At 44.5% G+C, this 27454-nt stretch overlaps 2 protein-coding genes across 2 annotated transcripts in view; both read right to left on the minus strand.

Annotated features, from left to right (window-relative positions):
• The window catches only part of LOC144595607 (PDZ and LIM domain protein 5-like), a 235085-nt gene extending 217299 nt beyond the window's left edge, over nt 1-17786 (minus strand). Inside the window, exon 1 of the mRNA XM_078403187.1 lies at nt 17741-17786. The gene's annotated coding sequence lies outside the window, so the exon portion shown is untranslated. The remainder of the gene's footprint in view (nt 1-17740) is intronic.
• Nucleotides 914-26363, minus strand: LOC144592385 (melanopsin-like). The gene is made up of 5 exons (XM_078396988.1): nt 26328-26363; nt 24557-24648; nt 17741-17883; nt 3109-3332; nt 914-954 (listed from the first exon to the last, which is right to left on the minus strand). Exons 3-5 carry the CDS (start codon nt 17872-17874, stop codon nt 914-916), a joined length of 399 nt encoding a protein of 132 aa, XP_078253114.1. The 5' UTR covers nt 17875-17883; nt 24557-24648; nt 26328-26363.
• Between the last annotated feature and the right edge of the window lie 1091 nt (nt 26364-27454).

The raw sequence follows: 27454 nt of genomic DNA on the forward strand, positions 1-27454 counted from the left end.
GGGTTAACATATGATGAGAGTTTGATGGCTCAGGGCCTGCACTCATTGGAGTTTAGAAGGATGAGGGGGGACCTCATTGAAACTTACTGAATTGTGAAAGACCTGGATAGAGTGGATGTGGAGAGCATGTTTGTTTCCACTAGTGGGAAAGTCTAGGGCCAGAGGGCATAGTCTCAGAATAAAAGGACGTACGTTTAGAAAGGAGATTAATTTTTTTAGCCAGAGGATGGTAAATCTGTGGAATTCATTGCCACAGACGACGGTGGAGGCCAAGTCACTGGGTATTTTTCAAGCGGAAATTAACAGGTTTTTGATTAGTAAGGGTGTCAAAGGTTACAGGGAGAAGGCAGGAGAATAGAGGGAAATATAGATCAGTCATAATTGAATGGCAGAGAAGACTTGATGGGCCGAATGGCCTAATTCTGCCTCTTGACTTATGAACATGAATTAAACACTTGCCCTTCTCGACTCTTGTTGGAGACTGCTACTAGCCAGCCTAGGCTGCCACCTTGTGGAGTGAGGTATATTGCATGTAACACCGCTCACGGGCTTTTGTGCTTATGTATTCTGCTATGAAATAAAATTGAGTACTGATTTGATATACACCCACCAGACAAGTGAACTTTAGACTTTAAAGATACAGCATTGTAACAGACCCTTCAGCCCGCCGAATCCATGCCGGCCAGCTATCACCCCATACACTAGCACTGTCCGACACACTAGGGACAATATACAATATACAAAAGCCAATTAACCTACAAACATGTACGTCTTTGGAGTGTGGAAGGAAACCAGAGCTCCCAGAGAAAACCCACGTGGTCACAGAGAGAATGTAGAAACTCCGTACAGACAGCACCTGGAGTCGGGATCGAACCCGGGTCTCTGGCGCTGTAAGGCACCCATTACAAGTTCGTCAGATGTGGTTTGGTTGCCTTTGAAGGATGTGAGACTGTGCTGTGGTGTTAGGGGGTCAAGAATGTTCAATTATATTCAACAGGAACAGAACAACAATACTTGCTGCAGCTTTACTGGTACATTTACTCAATATCACCACAAACACATGCAAAAATTCCTAATACAATAAATTACCAACCATACTAGGTACTATTAGAGCAGTTATCAGGCAACTGAATGGTCCTCTAGACAGCTATGGTGTGGTCCTGACCTCCCAGTTCCACTACGCCACATCTGCGCCCAAGATGAGGTGTTCCATGGCAGGACATCCAAGATGTTCTCATTCTTTAGGGAACAGGCTTTCCCCTCTATCATCATAGATGAGGCTCTCACATATATCTCCTCGGTACCCGCAGCCCCCCCTTGCTCCCCCTCCCCCTAGTCGCAACAGATGCAGAGTCCCCCTAGTCCTTACCTTTCACCGCTTACAACACATAATCCTTCGACCTTTTCACCACCTTCAACGGGATCCACCACTAGTCACATCTTCCCATCTCCACCCCTTTCCGTCTTCCGCAGAGACCGTTCCCTCTGCAACTCCCTGGTTAACTCATCCCTCCCCACCCGAAACACCGCCTCTCCAGGTACCTTCCCCTGCAACCACAGGAGATGCAACACCTGTCCCTCTACTCCACCCTCGACCCAGTCCAGGGATCCCGGTAGTCCTTTCAGGTTAGGCAAAGGTTCACTTGCATCTCCTCCAACCTCATCGACTGTAGCTATTGTTCAAGAGTTGCTGCTTTACAGCATCAGGGACCCGGTTTCGATCCTTACAGCGGGTGCTGTCTGTATGGCATTTGTACATTCTCCCAGTGAGGGTGTGGGCTTTCTCCGGACGCTTCATTTTCCTCCCACATTCCAAAGACGTAAAGGTTTGTTGGTTAATTGGCTTCAGTAAAAATTGTAAATTGTCCCTAGTGTTCAGGATAGTGGTAGTGTACGGGGATCGCTGGTCTGCACGGACTCGGTGGGCAGAAGGGTCTATTTCCACACTGTATCTCTCAAATCTAAAGTTTTCGTTTTTAGTACCTGCCCGCATTTGGCTCAAATCCGTCTGAACCTTCCCAATCCATGTACCTGTTCAAAAGTCTAAAAGTAAGGAAAGACATTTAGAAATCTGCATACTGATTGATGCTTAGAATTTACGGATCTTTTTGATTGAACGATACAATGTGGAAACAGGCCCTTCGGCCAACTTGGGTCCACGCTGACCATCGATCACCCATTCATATTATTTCTATGTTATTTCACTTTTGCATGCACTGCACTCTGTAATTTCTTCTGGTCTTGGGAGGAGCTGATCCTAAACCAAGCTGTGATGGAACCCAACAATAAGCTTCCTGCACATGAGGGAACAATTTACCGAGGCCAATTAACCTACAAGTCCACATGTCTTTGGGATGCAGGAGGAAACCAGAGCACTCAGAGGAAACCTATGTGGTCACAGGGTGAACGTACAAACTTGCAAGGCCAGTAGCATAATCAAGGACGAGTCGCACCCTGACCACACCCTCTTCTAAGTGTATGAAGATCGCTGGTTGGCGCGGACCCAGTGCGCCAAAGGGCCTGTTTCTGCACTGTATCTCTAAACTAAACTTAGAATATGGAAAAGTACAGCACAGGAACAGGCACTTCGGCCCGGAATGTTTGTGCTGAACCTGACGCCAATTTAAACTAATCTCCTCTGTTGCATGTGATTGCTAAAGGGATCAGGGGTTATGGAGAGAAGGCAGGTACAGGCTACTGAGCTGGATGATCAGCCATGATCATATTGAATGGCGGTGCCGGCTCGAAGGGCCGAATGGCCTACTCCTGCACCTATTTTCTATGTTTCTATGTATCTCTATATTTCCTGCACTTCCACAGGCCTATCAAAAAGCCTCTTAAATGCCACTATCAGATCTGCTTCAGTGTGCGGGGATAGCAGGTTGGTGTGGACTCGGTGGGCCAAAAGGCCTGTTTCCGCGCTGTATCTCTAAACTAAGCTAAACTAAACTAAAATAAACTAAACTAAACTAAAACCCACAAGTAAATAAAATCAGTAAGTCTGGATTTCTCTTTACAAAGTTAAGCTCAAAGTGCATCAGATCATCACATTCAACCTATCATAGAGTGCAGCTTATTGCAGACGGTGCCTTGGTAAAAGTTACTTACTCCATCCGAACTGTGGAGGGAGACTCCATGCAAGTAAGTAGAGCCAAACAGCAAGAATAATCTGCTGGGTATTCTTCTTTCTTGTCAAGCCAATACACTGTAACGGTTTTGTAATAACCCAGTAGCGGTCAATAGTTATTGCCATTAAAGTGATCATCGATGTAATCCCCAAAAGTGCTCCACAAAAGCCGTACAGTTGACATCCTGCAAAGAAACAGCAGGTTCTGAGATTGAACATAGATCGTAGAACAGTCCTGCACAGGAATAGGCCCTTCGGCCCACATTGTCCATGCCGAACATGATAACAAGTTAATTTTTGTTCGCCATTTACAAAGGTTATCATTCAGTGCATTGGGATGTTGATGAGTATAAGAACATAGACGTACGAGGTTCTGAGATTAAACATAGGACATAGAACAATACCATACAGGAACAGGCCCTTCAGCCCCCAAAGCCCATGCCGACATGATGGCAATTTAAACTAATCTCCGCTGCCTGCACGTGATCTATATCCCTCCATTCCTTGCATATCCATGTGCCCATCTAAAAACCTCATCAATGCCACTACTGTATTTGCCTCCACCACCACCCCAGGCATTGTGTTCCAGGCACCCACCACTGTTTAAAAAATTGCTTTGTATATCTTGGTTAAACTTTACCCCTTCCACCTTAAAGCTACGCTGTCTGTTCATATCATATCATATCATATCATATATACAGCCGGAAACAGGCCTTTTCGGCCCTCCAAGTCCGTGCCGCCCAGCGATCCCCGTACATTAACACTATCCTACACCCACTAGGGACAATTTTTACATTTTACCCAGCCAATTAACCTACATTAATTGTTGAACATAATGGTTGAACATTAAGTGGTAACCCAACAATGGTTTGCTCTTTCTACTTTTAGGCTCCTTAATAATAATGCTTGATGATGTGAAATTCAAGCTAAGCATGCTAAAACTAAAAAAATGTTCAAGATTAAAATAATCAGATTTTACTTTACAGCCCAAAAGATAAACAAAGTGACAAGCAGGCTTGTTGCTAACATAATGTACATTGTAGATCATCAAGAGTGCAGTCCTGACCTCCCATCATCCACTTTAGACATTTAAACTATCTTTAATCGGATTTCAATGTTATATCTTGCACTAAATGCTGTACCTTCATCTATCTGTGCACTGTGGACGGCTTGATTGCATACGGCGGAACTTCAGTTGCTGGTTTATGCCAGAGATAGACACAGAGTGCTGGAGTAACTCAGTGGGTCAGGCAGCATCTCTGGAGAAAAAGGATGGGTGATGTTTCGGGTCAGAATTCTTCTTTAGATTGAATGTTGTTGAGTGGATTAGTAAGTTTTCAGATGACACCAAGATTACATAAAAACATAGAAACAGAAAATAGGTGCAGGAGGAGGCCATTTGTCCCTTCCGGAGGGGGGGGGGGGGAGAGGGGAGAGGGGAGGGGGAGGAGAGGGTGCTGCACCAATGCAGGAGTGGTTTGGGCCCAACAGGTCCACTTGGTCTAGTACTATATAAATGTCAGTCAAAAAGTGCAATTCATTTTGAGAGGACTAGATTATATAAGCAGGGATGTAATGCTGAGGCTCTATAAGGCAATGGTCAGACTGCGTTTGGAGTATTGTGAGCAGTTTTGGGCCACATATCTGAGGAAGGATGTGCTGGCGTTGGAGATGGTCCAGAGGAAGTTTACAAGAATGATCCCTTGAATGTTTGGGTTAATGTATAATGAGTGTTTGACAGCTCTGGGCCTGTACTCACTGGAGTTTAGAAGGATGAGGGGGGATCTTATTGAAACTTACCAAATAGTGAAAGGCCTAGATAGAGTAGATGTGGAGAGGATGTTTCCACTAGTGGGAGAGTCTAGGACCAGGGGGCATGGACTTGGAATAAAAAGATGTACCTTTAGAAAGCAAATGAAAGGAAATGAGGAGGAATCCCTTTAGCCAGGGTAGTGAATCTGTGGAATTCATTACCACAGTCGGCTGTGGAGGCCATGATATTGGTATTTTTAAAGTGGAGATTGACAGGTTCTTCATTAGAAAAGGTATCAAAGTTTGCAGGGAGAAGGCAGGAGGATGGGGTTAAGAGGGAACGATGGATCAGCCATGATTGAATGGTGGAGTTAACTGACTGGGCTTGATAGCCTAATTCTGGTCCTATGATTTATGCAAGCTCTGATTATACTGTAGTTATGTATTCAATATGACTAAAAATGTAATCAAGTGAAATGTGCCTGTATGTGATGTATGTGGCGGGGGGGGGGGGAGGGGGGGGCACTGGAGGCATGACAAGGTCTAGAACAAAGCAGAGCCTGCATCGATGACTCAAGAATGGTGGAGCCCATAATGGTCCATTGTTGGCTGGGGACGAGGTGAGAAAGAAAGGGTATGGGTTGAGATGAGAGGGGATCATGAGTTGATGAATGGTCTCAGTTGAACCATTGACCATCTGTTTCCACACATCCCCACCCCCCCCCCCCTAACCTGCCCCCCCCCCATAGATGCTGCCTGACCCATTGAATTCTTCCTGAAGATTGCTTATTGCTGGTGATTGCAACTGGGACTGGGTCCAATGAAGGCTCTGTTCTCATTTCACTCAACCAGCAAACATCAGTTTTTGATGAGTTTCGTAACTTTCCCTTCCTATTAGTTTTGCAGCACAGTGGCATAGCAGTAGAGCTGCTGCCTTACAGCACCAGGGACCAGGGTTCGATCCTGACTGCGGGCGCTGTCTGTGCGGAGTTTGTACGTTCTCCCTGTGATCGGCGTGGGTTTTCCCTGTGTGCTCATTATACAGTGTTATGAATATATATAATATATATAACAATTATACAGTGTTATAAATATATATAAGTGGAATATTTTAATTTATTAATCTATATATATTTATGCATGGCAGTTTATAACAACAGCAGCTTCAAACAATATTGTCGTTAGTTTATAAAAAAACAGTGATACTTCTAGCTAATTCAAACTATAAATTAAAGCACTTCACTTCTATTTATCTACATATATTGATATATGGCACCATTGAATGTTGGCAGAATGAGAATTCGATGATGCCTGATTTAATTGTCTGCAATTAATTATTTTTACTTAATTGGTTCAATCTGGCCAAGAGACTGTGCATCTACCCGATCTATTCCTCTCATGATTTTATACACCTCTATAAGATCGCCCCTCATTCTCCTGCGCTCCAAGGAATAGAGACCCAGCCTACTCAACCTCTCCCTATAGCTCACACCCTCTAGTCCTGGCAACATCCTCGTAAATCTTCTCCGAACCCTTTCAAGCTTGACAATATCTTTCCTATAACATGGTGCCCAGAACTGAACAATATTCAAAATGCGGTCTCACCAATGTCTTACACAACAGCAACATGACCTCCCAACTTCTATACTCAATACTCTGACTGATGAAGGCCAATCTATCTACCTGCGACTCCACCTTCAAGGAACCATGTACCTGCACTCCTGGATCCCTCTGCTCTACAACACTCCCAGAGCCCTGCTATTCATTGTGTAGGTCCTACCCTTGTTAGGCTTCCCAAAATGCAACACCTCACACTTCTCTGTATTAAATTCCATCAACTATTCCTCAACCCGCATGGCCAATCAATCCAGATCCTGTTGCACTCTTTCAAAATCATCTTCACTATCTGCGAAACCACCCACTTTTGTATCATCATGCGAAAAGGAATGGGTGACATTTTGGGTCGGAACCCTTCTTCTATCTGAAGAAGGGTTCCGATCCAAAAAGAGTTGGGGGGAGGGGCACTGGAGGTACGAGAAGGTCTAGAACAAAGCAGAGCCTGCATCGATGACTCAGGAAAGGTTGAGCCCATAATGGTCCATTGTTGGCTGGGGACGAGGTGAGAATGAAAGGGTATAGGTTGAGATGAGAGAAGAAGACTTTAATACAAAACTGAGGGGCAGTGTTTTCACACGTAGGGTAGGTGCATGCTTGGGATACATTACCAGAGCAAGTAGTTGAGGCAGGTATAACAACAATATTTAAAAGACATGTGGGCAGATATGTCAATAGGAAAGTTTACAGGGTTGAGAGGGATATGGGTCTTCCCATCAACCATCAGATTTGTGAATAAGTTTATGTCATATGCCGAGAATTATGCCATTCAGCCCATCGAGTCTACTCTGCCATTCAACCATTCTCCTTTGACACCCGTACTAATCAAGAACCTTACAATGCCAAACACCCAGTACGATCCTGACCACAGGTGCTGTCTCTACAGACTTTGTACGTTCTCCCTGTGACCACGTGGGTTTTGCCTGCATGCTCTGGTTTCCTCTCTCACACTCTAAAAACGTACAGTTTGTAGGTTAATTGATTTTGATTTCTAAAAAATGGTAAATTGTCCCTTGTATGTGTAGGATAATGTTATTGCACGTGGGTGATTGATGGTCAGCACGGACTCGGTGGGCCAAAGGACTATCTCTACAGTCTAGAGTTTACAGTCTAACGTGAACCTGTCAATCTCCGCTTTAAAAATACCCAATGACTTGGCCTCCACAGCCATCTGTGGCAATGAACTTTACAGATTCACCAGCCTTTGACTATAGAAATTCCCCCTAATCTCCTTTCTAAAGGTAGGCCCTTTTATTCTGACCCTGACCACAATGCTATCTCAGCTCCTAACTTTAATGGACTGTGCGTAACTAAGTTGCATTACATACTTTGACTTGCACTATTTCAATACTTTGAAAAACTGATAATTTATTCTATATTTATTTGTTGTATTGGCGCATTTTATATGGCTGTTAAACTGCAGCAAGTAGGAATTTTGTTCTTCAAGTCTTTTTTTTCCTTTACAAGGATCTTTTATTCAATTACTAAGTTACAGATTACTGGAAAGATCAGAACTGTCCCGAAGTTTGTAAACATCAATCAATCAATGATCAAATTACAATGTGGTCATCCTTATCCACAATGCACTCAACCCCCCCTCCCCCCCACGGCGACCAGCGATCATGGATGGCCCCCAGAGTTGCCGTCGACACCATGTTGTTCCCTCTCCGGGGACACGCGGGCATGGACGTAGACCCGAAAGAGGGGAAGACAGTCGAATTGGGCAGAACCCTCGACTACCCGCTGCCAGGAACCGCGAATGGTCATCTTGTACAGGCTCTGTTGCAAACCCACAGGGAAATCTCACCCCCCCACCACCGACCATCCTTCCCCCCTCCATGCTGGGTGACCGAATGTCAGGAGCGTGGGGCTGAGATGCCGCATTGCTCCAGTCCGGGGTGCAGATGACAATGAAACACTCTTGATTCCCGACTCTTAAAGACTTTGGCAAAGCTGCAATCAATGCGTCTGGACATTGGGATCTGGGAAGTTCTTTAAACCCCATGGAGACTGGACTGCAAGATACACATGGACCTGTACGCAGGGGTCATCTCCCATGACCCATTTGAATCCATCAGCAACAGTTCCAATCAATGCATCCACACAACTCCCCACTAGTCTTGTGATTCAGCTTTCATCAAACAAAATTGCCCTGAGGCAGAGAGTCAGATTACATTTTTTTTAAATAGTATTGTTTTGAAGGGCACTAGATCGATTCTTTCCCTAATTGCATGGTAAATAAAACTCAAAAGACATCAGTATAAATCTTTAGACTTCAGAGAAACGATGTGGAAACAGGCCCTTCGACCCTCTGAGTCCACGCCTACCAGGGATCACCCCTCACTCTAGCACTATCCTATACACTAGGGGCGATATACAGAAACCAATTAACCTACGAACTTGCACGTCTTTGGAGTGTGGGAGGAAACAACAATATTGTCTGTGGTTTGTGAAAATTCAGGTTATTTCTAGTTAATTCAAACCATTAACTAAACAAGTCACTTTTAGGTTTATTAATACACCTAAACCTAAATTTACCCTAGAGGTGGTTTTCTTAATTTATAGTTTCATAAACCATTGGCAATATTGCTGTTTGATTCTTTAGACTTGAGAGAGACAGCGGGGAAACAGGCCCTTAGGTTCACTGAGTCCACATGGATCACCCCGTACACTCGCACTATCCAACACACTAGGGACAATTTTACAACTTACCAAAGCCAATTAACCTACAAACCTGTGCGTCTTTGGAGTGTGGGAGGAAACCCGGTGAAAACCCATGCATGGAGAACGTACAAACTCCGAATAGACAGCACCCGTAGTCAGGATAGAACCCAGGTCTCTGGCGCTGTAAGGCAGCAACTCTACCGCTGTGCCATCGTGCCACCAAATTATATTGTGATTATATAATAAATGCATAAACATGTAGTGAATAGTAGTGAAATATTTTGATTTATAGTTTAAATTAGTTAGAAATATTCAGAGTTTACATAAATAATAGACAAGCAGCATCTCAGGAGAGAAGGAATTGGTGACGTTTCGAGTCGATACCATTCTTCAGACTGAAGAAGGGTCTCGACCCGAAACGTCACCCATTCCTTCTCTCCTGAGATGCTGCCTGACCCGCTGAGTTACTCCAGCATTTTGTGTCTACCTTCGATTTGAACCAGCATCTGCAGTTATTTTCTTACATAAATAATACAATACAATACAATACAATATATCTTTATTGTCATTGTACAGGGGTACAACGAGATTGGGGATGCGCCTCCCATACGATGCAATAATTTAATTAATTTAAACAACAACAACCCAACGAAACAAATTGTAACAGTTTTAAGACAGAATAAAGTGCAAGTAGATCTGTGCCGGATCACTGTGCGATGTGACCATCCGGCTCAGCAGGACCGGTTCATAGACAATATTGCTGTTTAATTTTGCTGTAATTATAGTTTTGCTTAAATATATAGAGATAAATAGTAAAATATTTAAATTTATAGTTTAAATTAGCTAGAAATATAATTAGTTTTGAGAACCCAATGAAGATATTGCTGTTGCTTGAACTTTGGGTGTGTATCATGAAGGAGCATTAAAACCATTCTTTTCTTTGAATTCCAACACATTGCAACATGAACACATATTTACAAGAATTTATCGATCCTAAGAATGATTAATCTTAAAGCTAAATTGTTCAGGACAAGTATAGTGCCTGGCAGCACAAAGTCAGAAGTCAAGGTTTTATTTTCAGGAGGTTAAAAATCGACTCAAACGATTTTTACTATGCGTTGGGTGGTACAGGTCATAGAGTGCTACAGTGTGGGAACAAGCCTTTCAGCCCGACTTGCCCACGCCGGCCAACATGTCCCAACTGCACTAGTCCCCCCTGCCTGCGTTTGGTCCATATCCCTCCAATCCTGTCCTATCCATATACCTGTCTAACTGCTTCTTAAACGTTGGGATGGTCCCAGCCTCAACTACCTCCTCTGGCAGCTTGTTCCATACACCCATCATCCTTTATGTGAAAAAGCTATCCCTCAGATGCTGGAGTAACTCAGCGGGTTAGGCAGTTTCCCTGGAGAACATAGATAGGTGACGTTTTGGATCAAGACCCTCCTTCAGAATATTTGGTGGGTTAATTGGCTGCTATAAATTTCCCCAAGTGTGCGTGGATGAAAGGATAATCTGGAGGGTGTTGTGAAGGGCACGTGACGTTAATGGGTTGCAGGGGATATAGAATTGATGGAATTGCTCTGAGAGCCAGTATTGATCTGATTTGCCGAATGGTCTCCTTTTAACTCATGAGGAGATAAATATCTGCTGTTACCATTCAGATCACTGCCTAACTTGGAATTATAAAAAGCCACAGCATAGAAGCCACAGTACCTGTAGTTAGGATCGAACCCGGGTCTCTGGCATTGTAAGGCAGCAACTCTACCGCTGCGCCACCGTGCCGCTCCTAACGTTCTATGCTCTATATTCCATGTATTCAGCGGAATGGTTCCAACACCACAAACAGTTAAACGGCTGGTCTTATTGGAGATGTCATATAGGAGACATTTAATATTCCACTGAGTGAGATTTCTAGGCACTGCTGGTTTATAGTTATGCACCCTGTTGTAACATGCATGCAAAACGAGGTAGGTGTGTCGACTTGCCTGGAGAATTTCCTGCGAAGTGTTTTAGTTTTATGCACCAGCACTCTCACTTCTAGATCTTCCTGCCAAGATTATCTATGTGTTTAGTGGTCAAAAAGGCTTTTGGCACATTGTCCTTCATCAGTCAGAAAATACATAGAGTAAAGAATGTACAGAAAGGAACTGCAATTGCTGGTTTACACCAAAGATAGACACAAAGTGCTGGAGTAACTCAGCGGGTCAGGCAGCATCTCTGGAGAAAAGGAATAGGTGACGCTTCAGGTCGGAACCCTTCTTCAGACTGACTGACTAGTGGGGTGCCAATTTGCCGGGAACCCAGTAATTTACAATATATATTAACGATTTAGATGAGGGAATTAAATGTAACATCTCCAAATTTGCGGATGACACAAAGCTGGGTGAGCTGCGAGGAGGATGCTATGAGGCTGCAGGGTGAATGGGCAGATGCATGGTTGATGCAGTATAATGTGGATAAATGTGACGTTATTCACTTTGGTGGCAAGAACAAGAAGGCAGATTATTATCTGAATGGTGTCAGATTTGGAGAAGTGAAGGTGTAATGAGACCTGGGTGTGCTTGTACATCAGTCACTGAAAGTAAGCCTGCAGGTACAGCAGGCAGTGAAGAAAGCAAATGGCGTGTTGGCCTTCATAGTGAGAGGATTCGAGTATAGGAGCAAGGAGGTCCTACTGCAGTGGTACAGGGCCCTGGTGAGACCACACCTGGAATATTGTGTGCAGTTTTGCTCTCTAAATTGAGGAAGGATATTCTTGCTATTGAGGGAGTGCAGCGTAGGTTCACCAGGTTAATTCCTGGGATGGCGGGACTGACATACGATGAAAGCATGGGTCGACTGGGCTTGTATTCACTGGAATTTAGAAGGATGAGAGGGTATCTTATAGAAACATATAAAATTCTTAAGGGATTGGACAGGCTAGATGCAGAAAAAATGTTTCCGATTTTGGGGGAGTCCAGAACCAGGAGTCGCAGTTTAAGAATAAGTGGTAGGTGATTGAGAACTGAGATGAGGATTTTTTTTTTCACCCAGAGAGTTGTGAATCTGTGGAATTCTTTGCCACAGACGGCAGTGGAGGTTAATTCACTGGATGTGTTCAAGAGAGAGTTAGATTTAGCTCTTCAGGCTAACGGGATCAAGAGATATAGGGGGGAAAGCAGGAACGGGGTACTGATTTTGGATGATCAGCCATGATCATATTGAATGGTGGTGCTGGCACGAAGGGCCGAATGGCCTACTCCTGCATCTATTTTCTATGTCACTATGTTTTTATGTTAAGGAAGGATGGAACCCATAATTGCCCATTGTTGGCTGGGGAAGAAGTGATGATGAAGGGATACAAGGATGCCAATAATGGTACGAGAAGGAAGACTAGGGTGGGGGGTGGGGGGAGGGGGGGGGGGGAGGGAATGCAAGGGTTACTTGAAATTAGAGAAATCAACATTCATACCACTGGATTGTTAGCTGCCTAAAGGAAATATGAGGTGCTGTCCCTGCGATTTGTGTGTGGCCTCACTCTGACTGTGGAGGAGGCCAGGACAGAAAGGTCAGTGTGGGAATAGGAAGGGGAGTTAAAATGTTTTGCAACTGGGAGATTACGTAGGCCAAGGCGGACTGAGCATGTGTTTGTGAGGGTATGCAGTGTGAATGAAGATACAGGGAATGGAGGGTTAACTGCTACAAAACCTTTCCTATCCATGTAGATGTCAAAGTGTCTTTCAAATTACTACTGAGATTGCACTTTAAAAATGTGCATTTCAGGTGCTCTGGGAGAATTTGAGGTCATGAAAGTCTCTTTTAAAATGAGTATATTTTGTCTTTCACTTACGGTTTGAAAGTTCACTTGGAATCTGATATCAACAATGTTTCAGGAAGAGTGGTTTTAATCGAATCTGAGCAGAAGCTGCCGAATAGGATTTGAATTCCAGATCACAGACAGATGAACAAAGCGACAAGGACGTTTGTGAAGCACATTGGGGGAACTTTGGAAACTAATAATGCTTCATGTGTCCTGGGAAACCTACTCTATTGAAAGCACTTGAATGAGAAACACAATGCAAACACTTTTAGAATAAAAGAACATTTCAAAATTGATTGGTCAGAACATTTAAAACAAAGGGGATCTTTATGTCCGAGACTTTCGGAATTATGCACAGACTCACTGCCAGAGATACACCCGACCGTAATTCAGTGTGAATGGTGGGCGATATTGATCGTAAATGTAGATGAGTCAGTTAGTAAGTTTTCAGCCTTGCATCAAAATTTGTGGAGTTGCGGAGAGCGAGGAAGGCTGGCTAAATGGGCAGGGGCATATACTGTAGATCAGTTACAGGTATGGGCGGAGAAATGGCAGATCGAGTTTTATCCGAGCAAGTGTGAGGTTAATGCAAGCTACACGAAAGTGACTCCATCTCCACCTCACGCTGCCTCGGCAAGGCCACCAGCATATTCAAGAACGAGTCTCACCTCTTCCTCTTCTCCTCACCCTCAGGCAAGAGGTATAAAAGTTTGAAAACACACACCTCCAGATTCAGGGACAGTTTCTTCCCAGCTGCTCTCAGGCAACTGAACCACCCTATCACCAAGGAGAGATCGGTCCTGACTTCCCACCTACCTCATTAGAGACCTTCATACTATCTAATCGGACTTTACTGGACTTTATCTTGCATGAAATGTTATTCCCTTTATCCTGTATCTGTACACTATGGACGGCTTGATTGTAATCATGTATTGTTTTTCCACTGACTGGATAGCACGCAACAAAAAAGCTTTTCACTGTACCTTGGTACACAGGGCCACAGTTTAAGAATAACGGGTAGGCCATTTAGAACAGAGATGAGGAAAAACTTTTTTAGTCAGAGAGTTGTGAATCTGTGGAATTCTCTGCCTCAGAGGGCAGTGGAGGCCAATTCTCTGAATACATTCAAGAGAGAGCTAGATAGAGCTCTTAAGGATAGTGGAGTCAGGGGGTATGGGGAGAATGCAGGAACGGGGTACTGATTGAGAATGATCAGCCATGATCACATTGAATGGCGGTGCTGGCTCGAAGGGCCGAATGGCCTACTCCTGCACCTATTGTCTATTGTCTATAATAAACTAAACTAAACTAAGCTAAACTAAACTAAACTACGTGTTGCACATTGGGAGGTCAAATGTAAGGGGAATGTCCCAACCCTGAAACATCGTCTGTCCATTTCACTTCACAGATGCAGCCTGACCCCATGAGTTCTTTGTTTTTTACTTCAGATTCCAGCATCTGTAGTCTCTTGAGTAACACCACTTTTCCTATCATTAAATATTTCCAGTCTTGCAACAGCTTAATAGAAAAAAAGGACACAAGGACTGCTTGAGTATTTCATAGGGTCAGACAGCGTCTCAGGGGGACATGGATAGGTGACTTAATCCTGACCCAAGACATCACCTGTCCATGTCTTCCAGAGCAAGTTACGAAGGATTGCGATGAAGATTGGGTCTGAAGAAGGGCCCTGACATGAAATGTTGATCTTAAGACCCAACATTTCAGGTTGTGACCCCTCTACAGACTCAATCTTCATAGCACATCTTTGTTTCTTTGCTTTGGCTGCCATATTCCCTTGAAGTGAATGAATGCCCTTTATGCAACGATTGGGAAAGGATGACAATTGTTTGGGAGGCAGAGCAGAATTTGTGCAAAGAATTTGGAGTACGGCGTCTAGCTTTGGTCACCCTCTTATAAAGAAGGATGTGGAAAGGGTGCAAAGAGGATTTATGAGGATGTTGCCAGGACTTGAGGACCTGAGCTATAGGGAAAAGTTGAGCAGACTGGGACTTTATTCCTTGGAGCGCAGGAGGTTGATGGGTGATCTTACAAAGGTGTATAAAATCATTGATGACATTGAACGAGGCCATATAATTAATTCCCTTGTAGTGTACTTTACTTTAGACTTTGGAGATACAGAGCAAAAACAGGCCCTTCGGCCCAACGAGTACACGCCGACCAGCGATCACCCCATACACTAACTCTATCCTACACACTAGGGATAATTTATAATTTTACAGAAACCAAAGAACTTGGGTCTCTGATGCTGTGGGACTGTGATTTAACTGGGCAACCAAGCTTAGATGCTTTCACTGTAACACTGGCAACTTCTGTTTGTTAATTACATTTATGTTTTAGAAATTCCCCAGGCACTTCTGGCAATAATTGGCATCAACACTAACACAAGGCATTATTGGCTGTCTTATTGCGGTTACCCTGTGTGTTATTGTCTGTCTAGTGCTCTTCAGCGGCTGGCAGTCAACATTGAATTGCAAGAAATTGCAGAGAGGCGTGAACGCAGCCCTGACCATCACGCATACCAACCTCCCTTCCATTGACTCCAGCTACATTTCACGCTCTCTCGACAAGGCCATTAGCATTGGATGTGTGTCATCCCGGACATTCCCTAAAGCCTTAGACTTTGCCCCCCTCGCCTAGTGGATAAGGATCTAAATGAGTGTCCGAGTTTGTAAATTCTCACTTGGGGAAGGGGGATAATTTAAACAGCTCCTGCAGGAGGTAGCAGCTCCACCACTGTAGTTCAGCGCTGGGCGTGTCAGCCTGAACTATGTGTTCCAGTCACAGGATTACCTTCTGACACAGAAGCAGCTCGATGCACACAACCATTACCCAGGCATGTCCTTGCAGGTAACTAGTTGCTGATAGAATGGTTCAGTTGCCTGACAACAGCAAGCGGTACAGAAGCGTGAAAACGCACACCTCCAGATTCAGGGAAAGTTTCTTCCCCGCTGTTGTCAGGGAACTGAACCGTCCTATCACCAACTAGAGAGCGGTCCTAAGCTACCATCTACCTCATCGGAGGTCCTCAGATTATCTTTAATCTGAGTTTACTAGGCTTTATCTTGCACAAAAAGTTATTCCCTTTACCCTGCATGTGTACACTGTGGATGGCTTGATAGTAATCATGTGTAGTCTTGCCACTGACTGGATTGCACTCAACAAAAAAGCTTTTCACTGTACCTTGTTACATGTAACATTAAACTAAACTAAACCAGACCATCTGCCCTATTTATGACCTTTATCATGTTATAAATGGGCACCCTTAGTCTCCTGCACTTCAGGGAAAACTATCCCAGCCTATTCAATCTCTTATAACTCATGCCCTCTAATCCCAGGAACATCATTTGTGTGTCCTCTCTGCATCCTCCCAAGCCTGATTTCTTCCTTCATTACTTAGCGACCAGAACTGCCTACAATACTTCAAGTGCAATGTAATAAGACAATGTTTTATACAACTGTAATAAGACATCCCAACTTGTATACTCATTGCTATGGCTGATAAAGGTAAACGTGTATATGATTTCTTCACCACCCAAATCACCTATTGCCACATTCAGTCCTTGTACCCCATAGTCTCTCAGTTCAACAACACTCTCTGAAATATGCATACATTTCCCAGTTCTGAAGAAGTGTCATTGGCAGCAGCTCAGTTTGTCTGCCCTTAGATGCTACCAGACCAGATTAACATTTCTTATATTTTCTGTTATTAATTATGAAAATATTAAGGGTTTTATGAGCATCACAAAGGATGAATTGGACAGGTACATGGATAGGAAAGGTTTAAAGGGATATGGACCAAATGCGGGCAAATGGGACCAGCTTAGATGGGGCAGCTTGGTTGCCATGGACAAGTTGGGCTGAATTGTCCATTTCCAACTGTATGTTTCTATGAAAGAAAGTTAGAAAGTTTTAGGGAGAGGATTCCAGAAATAAAGAGGTAGAGGTGCAGTCACCAGTGGAGGACTGTTACAGGGGAAAGAATTGTGAGGGCTAATAACTAGTAAATAGGGATGTGGATTGTGCTAATGTGGTGACAGAGAACCACAGATAAAGCCTAAAAGTAGAGACATGGAATGCAGTGGTGATGTCACCCAAGTTTCAGGAACTTCATTGATTATGTTACAGCATGCGCCCATCGTTGTAACAGAAAATTAGATCTATTGTCAACTACGTTAGACATGTGGATAATCATTTTATTCTGTAATCAAGACCTAGTTTACAATCTAGTTAAGTCTTTCTGTAACTTCATTCTGTAATCAAACCTTACTTTACTGTTAATCAAGTTTATGTGCAACATTGTCATCTGAGAATGTAAAAGCTTTACCAAAGTCGTGCTCAGTAGATCAGCTTTGACTGGTCTTCAGGTGCGCACCAGTTTTAATAAATCGCCCGTGATTTTGAACACCAGCTCCACGTGTCCTTTCCATTTTCTCCTACATGAACGGATATAACTTTGGGGCTAGTATTAGACAATAGACAATAGGTGCAGGAGGAGGCCATGCGGCCCTTCGAGCCAGCACCGCCATTCAATGTGATCATGGCTGATCATTCTCAATCAGTACCACGTTCCTGCCTTCTCCTCATACCCCCTGACTCCGCTATCCTTAAGAGCTCTATCTAGCTCTATCTTGAATGCATTCAGAGAATTGGTTCCACTGCCTTCTGAGGCAGGGTCATTGGAGGAATCTTCTAAAAATGGACAACAGGCAAAGCTATAGACAAAGGGAAGAGCTTCCATAACACAAGATTTATTAATGTACCTGTAAAATGCGTACACCACTGATAGGTTCACCAAAACTCCTGTGGTACCAATCACAAAAATGCAGCAGCAAATGACGTAGTGAACATAATCTGGAATGTCGATCTCGTTGGCTGCACGGGACTGAGATTCCATTTCTGTAGTCTGTAAAAAAAATAGAATCAAAGAGTCACAAAGCCCAATGAAAAGGCCCTTTAGCCCATTTGATGCTGACCATCGAGCGCCCATGTGCACTGCTCACTTTATTCTCCTCACACTCCCATTAACTTCCCCGGGATTCTACCATAAACCTGCACACATAAAATATAAATAAATAAACCATCAATATATAAAGCTGATTCTTAATTTACAATAACTTCATAAACAAAGTAATTAACTAAGTTATAGAGTCATAGGGTCGTACAGCGTGGAAACATGCCGTTCGGCACAACTTGCCCACACTTACCAACATGTTCCATCTACACTAGTCCCATCTGCCTGTGTTTGGCCCGTATCCCTCTAAACCTGTCCTATCCACTTTCCTGACCAATTGTTTTTTAAACATTGCGATAGTACCGGCCTCAACTACCTCCTCCGGCAACTCGTTCCATACACCCACAGAGCCTTGGCGTTGGCTGCACCGAGCCTCAGTGCGTCCCTCAGCGCGTACTCCTGCAGTCTGGAGCGGGCCAGTCTGCAACATTCCCTGACGGACATCTCACTCTGCTGGGAGACCAACAAGTTTCGGGCAGACCAAAGAGAATCTTTCACCGAGTTGCTGACCTTCCAGCAGCACGATGTTGGTCTCCGAATGTGTCCCTGGGAACAGTCCGTAAATCAGAGAGTCCTCTGTTATGGCCGGCCGGGATGAACTGTGACAAGGACCCTTGCATCTTTCTCCAGACCCTCTTCACAAATCCACACTCAGCGAGGAGGTGGCCAGCCATCTCCTCTCCATAGAGATGTCCTGAGGGCAGCGTGCATCAGTGTGTCAGATTCCGATGGTACCGGATGGATCTGACTGGGAGGTCCCCTTTCACTGCCAACCAAGCAAGGTGTTGGTGCTTGTTGGTGAATCCTGGCGATGAGGCATTTCGCCAGACAAACTGGTTCAACGGTTCAATAGTGCTTTATTTGTCAAATATGCAACTGCACAGTGAAATTCTTTTTGCATATATTGCACATGCAGGCACCGCCATTTTTGGCGCCATTATTCAAAATCCGAAGTCCAGTTGCGATCAATGTACTAGGAGCAGTTCCCACAAACTGAAGTCCCTCTCCTCTCCTCGTCTGGCCATCTTTGTTTCCCGGGGGACACCTCCTGCAGCTGCCCTTGAGAGCGCTGGAGGCATCACCCCGGTTCACCGTCCTAAGGGCCCTTGCTCCTTGCGATCCGACTTCTCATGCTCCCTCCCGGTCCCGCCGACCGATGAGCCTTCGGGCGGGTTCCCAATGAGTCTTTGGGAGAGCTCCCGGTCCTTCCGACTGACAAGCCTTCAGGTGGGTCCGGACGAGCCTTCGGGCAGGTTACCGGTCCCGCCAGCCAACGAGGTCCCGCGACCGTCCAATCTTCTGGCCGCAGCACCTCTGGGCCATGACATTGTTGGTGCATGCGATGCCGTCAGTTTCAAGTGCTTTCTGGATTAACATTAGCCCCACTCTTGCAATCACACGTTTTTTTGGCAAGTGCCACACACACGGCCAAATTCTGCCGAGATAAAAATGACAGCAACTTGCATTTATAGACCACACCGAGCTATGAGCAGATAGTGCAAGGCATGCACCAAGAGGCACATGCCAAGAACCTGGCAGAGCTGCTGCCACACAACGCCAGAGACCCGGGATCGATCCTGACCTGCCGTCTGACTGGAGTTTGCACGTTCTCCCCGTGACCGTCTGGGTTTGCTTTGGGTGCTCTCGTTTCCCCACACATCCAAAAGACGTGTGGGTTTGTAGGTTAATTGGCCTCGGTAAAGATATGCCCCTCGTGTGTAGGGAATGGGTGCGGACGTGTGAACGGGTAATCGATGGTTGGCGTGGACCCTTCGGCTCTGTTTCGATGTGGTATCTCAAAATAAACCTGCAGTTCTCACATCTCGACACAAGGTGTCTCATCTGCACAGTCAATCATCCATTCCTAGATGTGAGGAGACAATCTCCCGGTTGCTGAACACTTTAACTCCACCTCCCATTCCCCCATACTGACCTTCTGTCCTCGGCCTCCTCTACTGTTAGGGTGAGGCCACACGCAAATTGGAGCAATTGCACCTCATATTTCGCTTGATCAGCTAACAGCCCAGTGGTACGAATTATTGAATTCTCTAATTTCAAAGAACCCTTGCATTCTCTCTCTCTCCGCCCCTCCCCAACCCTAGTTGTCCTGCAGATATCACTGTTTGTATCCCTTTGTTATCACCTCTTCCATGGCCATCAATGGACCATTGTGGGCTCCACCTTTCTTGAGTCATCGGTGCGGGCTCTGATTTGTTCTGTACATTTTGATACTTCTAATTTCCCTCTCCTCTGACTCACACTCTGAAGAAGGGTCTCGACCCGAAACATCACCTTTTCCTTTTCTCCAGAGATGCTGCTTGACCCGCTGAGTTACTCCAGCATTTTGTGTCTATCTTGTGAGGAGAGAATGTGTTTCATCACATATGTCCTTCAGATTGGGAGCAATTACCCTTTTGCATTGAGGGTTAGGCCAACTTGAATGTCCAATTTGTCTCTCACATGGAAGATCGGCCTTAAACCAATACATCATGCCTCTTTCTGCTCTGTTTGGATAACTTTCCTCAATGTGGCATTGCCTCATCTTGTTTAGTGACCTTTTCGGATCGCGTGTAGGAATGGCTGAGAGACTGAAATCTGCCTCGCTTTGTCGATCGGCTCAAGGTCGGTACCTTTGGCGTTGCTTGTATCCTTGAGAGAAGCTCAGCCAAGCACGACATCTGCAGGCATACCTTTGCTTGGAAGGTGCAACGTTTGCCTGCATTCTCACAAGACTGTAGAGATACAGAGCAGAAATTGGTCCTTTGGCCCACCGAGCCCGCGCTGACCATCGATCACCTGTACACTAGTTCTCTGCTACACACTCGGGATAATCTACAGAAGCCAATTAACCAACAAACCTGCACGTCTTTGTTCACAGGTTCATAAGTTCTAGGAGCGAAATTAGGCCATTCGGCCCATCAAGTCTAATCTGACAATCGATCATGGCTGATCCATCTTCCCCTCTCAACCCCATTCTCCTGCCTTCTCTCCATAACCCCTGACACACTTACTAATCAACAATCTATCAATCTCCACCCAAAAAGTATCCATTGACGGCCTACACAGGAGTCTGTGGCAATGAATTCCACAGATTCTCCACTCTCCTTCTAAAGAAATTCCTCTCCACCTCCACTCTATTCAGGCCTTTGGAATGTGGGAGGAAACCGGAGCACCCAGAGAGAACCCACGCGGGCACAGGGAGAACGTACAAACTCCGTACAGACAGCACCCATGGTCAGATCAAACCCAGGTCACTATAAGCCAGCAACTCTACTGCTGTGCCACTGTGGTGCCCAAGCACTTTTCATTGGTCTGTCGAGTGTCTTTACAATAATGGTCTTGAGAGGCATGCGGTCATTGTTCACTATGCTGGTCACTCAGTATTTTAGAACATAGAACAGTACAGCGCAGGAACAGGCCCTACAGCCCCCGTTGTCTGGTCCGAACATAATGCCAAGACCAACTCTTATCTGCCTGCACTTAATCCATATCCCTCTATTCCCTGCATCTCCATGTGCCTACCAAATAGTTCCTTAAAGGCCACTATTGTTTCTACCTCCACCACCACCCCTGGCAGCACGTTCCAGGCATACTATGCGAAAATGTTGCCCTGCACATCACATTTAGCTTTGACGTTCTTATCTTAAAACTATGTATTTCATCACAGAGGATCTGACATGGACAACACACATTGCCGCACTGGTGAGTAAGGCAAGGCAGCGCCTTTACCACCTCAGACAGTTGAGGAAATTCAGAGTATCTCTGAGGATCCTTCAGCGCTTCTACTCTGGGGCTGTAGAAAGCATCTTGTCCGGGAACATCACAATCTGGTTTGGGAACAGCTCTGCCCAGGACAGGAAGGCTCTGCGGAGAGTAGTGCGTTCGGCTGAACGCACTATGGGAACTACACTCGCCCCCCTGCAGGACCTATACATCAGGAGGTGCAGGTCCAGAACCAGCTACATTATGGGGGACCCCTACCACCCCAGCAACGGACTGTTCCATCTGCTACGGTCAGGCAAATGCCTCCGCTGTCATGCTGTGAAAACTGAGAGGATGAGTCGGAGTTTCTTCCCACAGGCCATCAGGACTGTTAACTCTCATATCACCAGGGACTAATTTAATTTACTGTATAAATTTATTTTCTGTGTTAAAAAAAATATTATATTCTGTTTTGTAGTTTTAGCACAATCCGCATTTACTTCAAGAAGCATGATGGAGTACATGTCCTAATTAGCATCAATGGTGTGGAAGTGGAAATGATTGAGAGCTTCCAGTTCCTTGGCGTTGATATGAACAATGATCTGATGTGAACCAACCACATTAATGTGACAGTCAGGAAAGTACACCAAAGCCGTTCCTTCCTGAGGAGGCTGAGGAGATTCAGCATGTATCCAGGAACTCACAAACTTCTACAGATTCGCCATAGAAAGCATACTGTCAGTCTGCATCACAGCCTGGTTTGGCACCAGGTCTGTCCAAAATCGCAAGAAATTACAGAGAGTTGAGGATGTAGCCCATTCCATCCCACAACCCAACCTTCCCACCATTGACTCCATCTACACTTCATGCTGCTTCAGATGAGCAGCCAACATAATCAAAGATGTCCCACCCTGGTCATTCCATCTTCTCCCTGTTCCCATCCAGCAGAAGATACAGAAGCTTGAAGGCATACACCAGCAGACTCAGGAACAGCTTCTTCCCCTCTGTTATCAGGCTTCTGAACGGTCCTGCCATAAGCTAGGATGTAGTCCCAATCTTACGACCTACCTCATTGCGAACATTGGACATTTTCCTGGAACTGTAATGCTACAATACTGAGAAACTATTTTCTGCACTCTGGTATTTTTCTCTTCAGTCTACCTGTTGTATTTGTGTATGGTTTGCTTGTATTCATGGATAGTATTATCTGGAACCGTGTCAAAAGCTGTATCATGGTATATGTGCCAATAATAAACCAGTATGTCTTTGACTATGGTCTTCGCCCCACTAAGACCTTCAAGTGTAACATTCAGCCATTGCTGAAATCTTTATTGAAGGAAGCCTTGCTGAAATGCTGTGTTGACTTTAACGTTCACAGTTCATCGATGACTTCCAACGAACGGTGTGTTAAAACATGTCAAAGATGCATCCCTCATCAGAATCTACTTGCTATAACACATTCTTTACATCGAGCAATCTGAAAATATTTTTGTTCAGATCAGGGCAAAACAATTCCATTAACTTTTCATCTCACTTTGCTTTCCCATATAGGCCATTCAGCCCTTCGAGCCAGCACCGCCATTCAATGTGATCATGGTTGATCATTCACAATCAGTACCCCGTTCCTGCCTTCTCCCCATACCCCCTGACTCCGCTATCATTAAGAGCTCTATCTAACTCTCTCTTGAAAGCATCCAGAGAATTGGCCTCCACTGCCTTATGAGGCAGAGAATTCCACAGATTTACAACTCTCTGAGTGAAAAAGTTTTTCCTCATCTCTGTTCTAAATGGCCTACCCCTTATTCTTAAACTGTGGCCCCTGGTTCTGGACTCCCCCAACATTGGGAACATGATTCCTGTCTCTAGCGTATCCAATCCCTTAATAATCTTATATGTTTCAATAAGATCCCCTCATCCTTCTAAATTCCAGCGTATACAAGCCCAGTCACTCCAGTCTTTCAACATACAACAGTTCCGCCATTCCAGAAATAATGGAGGAACATTGGCTGTAAAATACGGTGCAAACACACAAAACTGCAGATATAGGGAATCTTGAGCAAAATGCAAAATGCTGGAAGTGGAGAGACGACTTTTTGGGTAGGCACCCTTCTTCAGCAGGGGCTGACAACGTTGACAAAGAGAGGTGGGGGTGGGGCAAGGACCGGGAAGTGATAGGTGGATACAGGTGAGGAATGTGCTTGGCAGATGGGTGGAATGTGTGACAAAGACTGGAGGTGATAAGGAGACAAAAGGCTGTCAGACAGGGAGAGGAGAGGAGGACTGAAATGTAAAGCTGGAGGGTGGGATCTCATTGGAAGTGGGCAGAAAGGTGGAGTGGGGGGGGGTAAAAGGAAAGAGGCGACTTGAGGATTGGAGATGAGCCTGGGAGGAGCAGAAAGGAATAGGGTGACTGAAGGGGTGGGAGATGGTGGGGGAAATGTGTGTTTAGTTTAGTTAAAGATACAGCACGGAAACAAGCACCTTCAGACTACCGAGTCTGCGCCGACCAGCGATCCTCATACTCTAACACTATCCTACACACACTATAGACAATTTACAATTTTACTGAAGCTAATTAACTGACAAACCTGTACGTCTTTGGAGCATGGGAGGAAACCGGAGCACCCGGAGAAAACCCACGCAGTCATGGGGAGAACGTACAAATTTCATACAGAGAGTACTCACAATCAGGATTGAACCCGGGTCTCTGGCGCTGTAAGGCAGCAACTCCATTGCTGTGCCACCATGTCAGTGTGGGGGGGGGGGGGGTCACAGGAATGAGAGGGTGGGTAGGGTGGTATTACTCAAAATTGGTGAATTCAATGTTTTATAATACTTTTCGTGGTATTGTGTGATTGCTTACCTGAAATTCCTATCCATCACAGCAGGCACCTCACATGCTTCCACTCTAAGTGAAGGAATGTGCCTTTCTTTGCCAAGTAAAGCAGGAATTACCTACAGGTTTTTTAACAAACCACTGCCTCGATTAGCACAAATGATAACAGCAGACTTTTACTTGTAAGCATCTCAACAAGATTGTAAACGGATATATACTTACGAATTACAATAATGAGTTGGCGTAACTGTCCCAAAGAAATCCTAGCATTCGGAGATGTAAAGATCTCTGGCTTATTTATTGCCGGCCTGTCAGAATTATTGACCATATACACATTTAATTGAATGCCTCTTCAGTTAAGCCAACCAACGTTACTCTCTGCCTATCGCTGCTGAACTGGGAAGTTGGGCTGTATTTGTTCGCTGTGTCGGATTTGATTAAACTTAATGTGATAACTGATCTATGTAAATAGGTTATGCTGAAGGCTTGTTGGTGAAATCAACTACATCTGACTATTTTATACTAAATATCTCTCGCATCGCTCATGCCTCCCTTGTCCAAGTGAATCATACACGTAGAGATGTACAGCACAGTGAAAAGCCCTTCGGACCAACCTTTCCCAAAATAAAATAAACTAAACTCTCTTGAATATTTTCCTCGCTACCCCATTATCTCTCTCAGAAGGACACAAAGTGCTGGAGTAACTCAGCGGGTCAGGTCGCAAATCTGGAGAACATGGATAGGTGGTGTTTCGGTTAATTTCTACATCTCTCTCGGAACAGTGGAACTCCGATAACCTTGCAACCTTGGCACTTTGGTGGTGCTGGAGGTCATAGTAGATCATAGAGTTGTAGAGCGATGTGGCAGAGAAACAGACCCTTTGGCCCAACTCATCCATGCCGATCAAGATGCCACATCTACGCTCATCCTAACTGCTGTGCGTTTGGTACATATCCCTCCAAACTTTTCCTATCCAGGCATCTGGCCAAGTGTCTTTTAAATGTCCCTGTTTTATTTATAGTTTAGTTTAGTTTATTGTTACGTGTACCGTGAAAAGCTTTTTGTTGCCTGCTATCCCGTCAACGAAAGGACTATACATGATCACAATCAGGATGTCCACAGCGTTTCGATACAGGATAAAGGGAATAACTTTTAGTGCAAGATAAAGTCCAGTTAAGTCCGATTAAAGATAGTCTGAGGGTCTCCATTGAGGTAGATGGTAGATCAGGACCGATCTTTAGTTGTTGATAGGATGTTCAGTCGCCTGATAACAGCTGGGAAGAAACTGTCCCTAAATCTCGAGGTGTGTGTTTACATACTTCTGCACCTCTCACCTGATGGGAGAGGGGAGAAGAGGGCGTGACTGGGATGAGACTGGTCTTGGATTATGCTGATTATTCAATGTTTATATTGTGGGGTGAGCTTGATACCAAGATATCAGCATTTCCAAATACAATCTCCCCTCTTTAGTACAAACTGCTTTATAATGGATTTCAGTTATATTGGGTTGAATCTGTTGTAACCGAGGTGTCCATTCATAGCCTATTTACAGTGTTTATTCAGTTTTTCTACTTTAAATTTGTCATTGCAACCCAGAAACCAGATATGCATCTCCCGTACATTTTCAAAGAATGCCCACACACTTTTCACAAAAATCCACTTAACCACTTAAATTTTTTTTTTTTAATACAGCTATTAGTAAACTGGAAGTAAATCCAGTTTATGCCTTGTTACAGTGATGCTTGGTTTTTAAGTAACCCATACAAGATGTTATAGTTCAAAACTCTCAAGTACTTACCGACTTGTCAGTGATTTCAGCAAAAAATAGGACGCCGGAGAAGCATTGACAGCACGGGAATTTCGCGATGTTTCCAAAGACGCTGTAATCTCGACCTGACTTGGCATTGTCGTGGTCATTGTCATCGGGTAAAAGAAAAGTTTGGCGATCTGCTACGACTTTGACAGTCGCCGGCAGTCGCCTTAAAATCGCCTAAAGTGGGACAGGCCCTTTATCCATCAATCACACAGTCCAGACACACCACAATTAACTCCTTCTACACTTCACGCTACCTTGGAAAAGCAGCCAACATAATCAAAATATTTATGAAAGGATATGAAAGGTGTCGAGGGAAATGGGCCAAATGCAGGCAGGTGGAACTAGTGTGGATGGGGTATCTTGTTCGGCATGGACAGGTTAATGGTGTATAACTATGACTCGTGCTACCCTGGTTGTTCCTTCTTCCCCCTGCTCCCATCGGACAGAAGAAAGAGAAGCTTGAAAGCACCCACCACCACAGTCAGGAACAGCTTATCTCTCTCTGATATCAGGCTTCTGAACGGTCCTTCCATATGTTAGGGTACTGTCCGATTCACTTTTAACCCATTGCACTTTGTTTATGGAACTGATGCACTACAATGTTGAGAACTATATTCTGCACTCTGTATCTTCCTCATTGCTCTATCTATTGTTCTTGAGTTTGACTTGATGGTATTTACGTATAGTCTTATCTGATCTGGTTATATAGCACGCAAAACGACCATCGGTACACGTGACAATATTAAACCTAAACCTCTCATTCTCTGAAAGCCACTAGGAACCCTGCTAATGCTTTCAGCAATCAATTATTGAAGTACCATAAAATGCTGAAGGGTCTCGACCCGAAACGTCATCCATTCCTTCTCTCCTGAGATGCTGCCTGACCTGCTGAGTTGCTCCAGCACTTTGTGAATAAATACCTTCGATTTGTACCAGCATCTGCAGTTATTTTCTTACACTTATTCTTCAGGTTGAGGTCAGTAAACACAAACAAAACACTGTAGCTTGTTATGAAATGTTTTGACATCTTGCTAAGTATTTGATTGCAAAGTATTTGATGAGAGATAAAGAAATGTTGGGTAGGAATTCCTTTTATCTAAACATCCTTT

This window comes from Rhinoraja longicauda, chromosome 1, assembly GCF_053455715.1.
Source record: "Rhinoraja longicauda isolate Sanriku21f chromosome 1, sRhiLon1.1, whole genome shotgun sequence".
In the NCBI taxonomy this organism is placed as follows: domain Eukaryota; kingdom Metazoa; phylum Chordata; class Chondrichthyes; order Rajiformes; family Arhynchobatidae; genus Rhinoraja; species Rhinoraja longicauda.